The 2,597-nt window shown below is 33.9% G+C and overlaps 1 protein-coding gene across 1 annotated transcript; it reads left to right on the top strand.

Annotated features, from left to right (window-relative positions):
• Nucleotides 1-1,152: 1,152 nt before the first annotated feature.
• Nucleotides 1,153-2,290, top strand: LOC145102844 (protein TIFY 10B-like). Its single transcript, XM_079040330.1, has 2 exons — nt 1,153-1,392; nt 1,501-2,290. Exons 1-2 carry the CDS (start codon nt 1,239-1,241, stop codon nt 2,010-2,012), a joined length of 666 nt encoding a protein of 221 aa, XP_078896456.1. The 5' UTR covers nt 1,153-1,238; the 3' UTR covers nt 2,013-2,290.
• Nucleotides 2,291-2,597: the final 307 nt, after the last annotated feature.

The raw sequence follows: 2,597 nt of genomic DNA, 5'->3' as shown, positions 1-2,597 counted from the left end.
TAACAGTATACTTTCAATAATGACAAAATCAAACAAATGTGCACTCTACATCATATTAATTTGTTCGATAATTATCAAAATGACATTGATCAACAAATTAATCCTATTACACTTAAATAATATTAGTGATATAAAATCACCAACATAAACTCTTTAAAAAGTTTTATTATACCAAAGACTTTTCGCCTTATTATTTTCAAATGTATAGCATTGTAGCAACAACGTTAGCATTATTCGCTTCCATTATCATGTACTTAAAATAGTGCAGAGTCTTATCTAATTGACTATTCTTAATGAACCGTAAAAATAGAGACGGCAAAGAAATCAAAATAATTGATATTGTTGAGATCTTGTTTCATCAAAAATATGCAAAGATTCCATGTTTCTTTTTTTATTTATCAACTCAGAGTTCTCTATAATTAAAAGGATTAACAGCAAAAGTACATGACAATAAGTGGAGTCAACAGTCGAGTATGTGTCATCATGCATGGCTTTAAAAAAACCAAAAGCCTCACCTTGTTAATTGATTTGTTTATTTGTTTTATTTTCTTTAAACTAGTTGTACATATTAACAATTGTTTTTTGTACGTAAGTGTTGTTTTGTATTTTACTGGTGGACTCGTTTAACCCAAGGTGACCAAAACTTGTTAAAATTAAAAATAGTATATATATTTTAACATAGGGTTTCATCTTTCATCTTTCATGGTTCATTGTAAGTTATCGAGAGGATTGCATGTATATTACATGAGAAAATCAATATAGTTTAAATACTAAATAAACTGATTATTATAAAGTATTACATTTTAAGTCATAATAATAACTAATTTAAATACAAAACATCTAAACATCCAATAAACCGAATTTCTTTTGATGATATAAAATTACAAAGGAATAATCTGTCGACCAGTGAAGTTAGTTGGTATAGTCTTTGAATAATCCTCCTCCTTATTTGCATGGGCCACCACCAATTTTAAATTTGAACGAGTCCAACCAAAGACTGAGTCGACTCGCGCCTAACCAGTCATTTCTCAAAAAAACAATTAACACGTGCTCATATAAAACACGAGAAACGGTGGCGATTTATAAAAGGATAAGTTGACCCCACCACAAGTCACAACAGTTATATGGCCAAAGCACATGAACAGCTTTTAATATAAATTTGCAAATCCCTCCTTCTTCCTTCTTCAATCTTCATCATCAATCACCATTACTCCTCCACGGACCTGTTTTGTTTAGACATGTCGACGGCGAAACGTTACTTTTCCGGCAAAGCGCCTGTGGAGAAATCGAAGTTTGTGCAGACTTGCAACCGGTTGAGTCTGTTTCTGAAAGAAAACGGCAATCAGTTCCGAGATCTTAGTTTCGGAATCAATGCAAAGTTCGATGCTTCAGGTATGTTTGTTTGTAATTGTTTCGATTTGGGGTTGGATCCTTTGATTGAATTGATTAGATCTCTGAAATTGCTGGAGACTAATCTGATGTGTCAATTTGGTATTTCAGAAACTACGACTGTTGATTTGTTAAGCAACATGAAATTTCCCGGTGAAAAGGATTTGAACTTGAATGCGGAGAAATCGGAGAAGATGTTGCCTCAATATGTGATCTTAGATTCCTCATGTGATGTAGAAGATTTAAAAAACAAAGCTACAGAGACTAAAGCCTCACAGATGACGATTTTCTATGGAGGAAATATATTGGTTTTAGATGATGTTCCGGAAGATAAAGCGAGAGATCTGATGCTAATGGCGCAGAAGGGTTCTCCTAAAATCGAGAACCGAATTGAATTGGCTTCTATTGCAAAACCTTCTTCTGATGATCATGTTTTCCGATTACCTCCACCACCGATTCATGCAGAGCTGCAAACCAAAGGTTCGGATTTGCCAATTGCACGACGAGCATCGCTGCACAAGTTCTTGGCCAAGAGGAAAGACAGAGCCACCGTGCGAGCGCCGTATCAGTCTCCGGGGGGTTCATTTTCCGGTAACGACCATCGTTTTGATCTCAATTTCTGACTTGGAAGTTGGAAGCCATAACCACCGGCTTTTTCGAATGCCTTGAAGCTAATGTGAAACAGAGTTTGACTTCACTACCATATTGAATGTTGTGATTGGATCAGAATGTGACACGTCGATCTATTACAGGGCTTTTAATGTATAGATATTTTAGATTAGATTCGTTTGGGTTTTAAGATTTTTCTATTTTTGATGATTTAGTATTTTTAGCTCGTGTGTTTTCTTACAATCAAAGGATCAACCATCAAACTATCTAATTGTTTGAAGTGGGTTTATTATTTATATTTTATTTTATACATGAATTTTAGTTAGGTTTCTTAGTTTACATATTTTAATTCCGCTTTGAAACAATATATGTTACAAAAAGAAACAATAACATATCCGTAAATCCCATTAGAATGAGGTAGAGGAGGTAGATGTCGACAGTCGTCCGTGCACAGAGATAAAATGATTGTGTCTCAAAATGACCTTAGACGTTAAACAACTATTAACCAACAAAGAAGGTAAACACAAATAGTAGATCAAAGTGAGTTGTTTGAGGGAATCAAGAAAAAATCAAAATAAAAGCCACTAAAATATATCAAA

Source organism: Lactuca serriola, chromosome 4 (assembly GCF_051521515.1).
Source record: "Lactuca serriola cultivar US96UC23 chromosome 4, Lser_US96UC23_V15, whole genome shotgun sequence".
NCBI classification, from domain to species: domain Eukaryota; kingdom Viridiplantae; phylum Streptophyta; class Magnoliopsida; order Asterales; family Asteraceae; genus Lactuca; species Lactuca serriola.
This window is presented reverse-complemented; position numbering and strand designations above follow the sequence as displayed.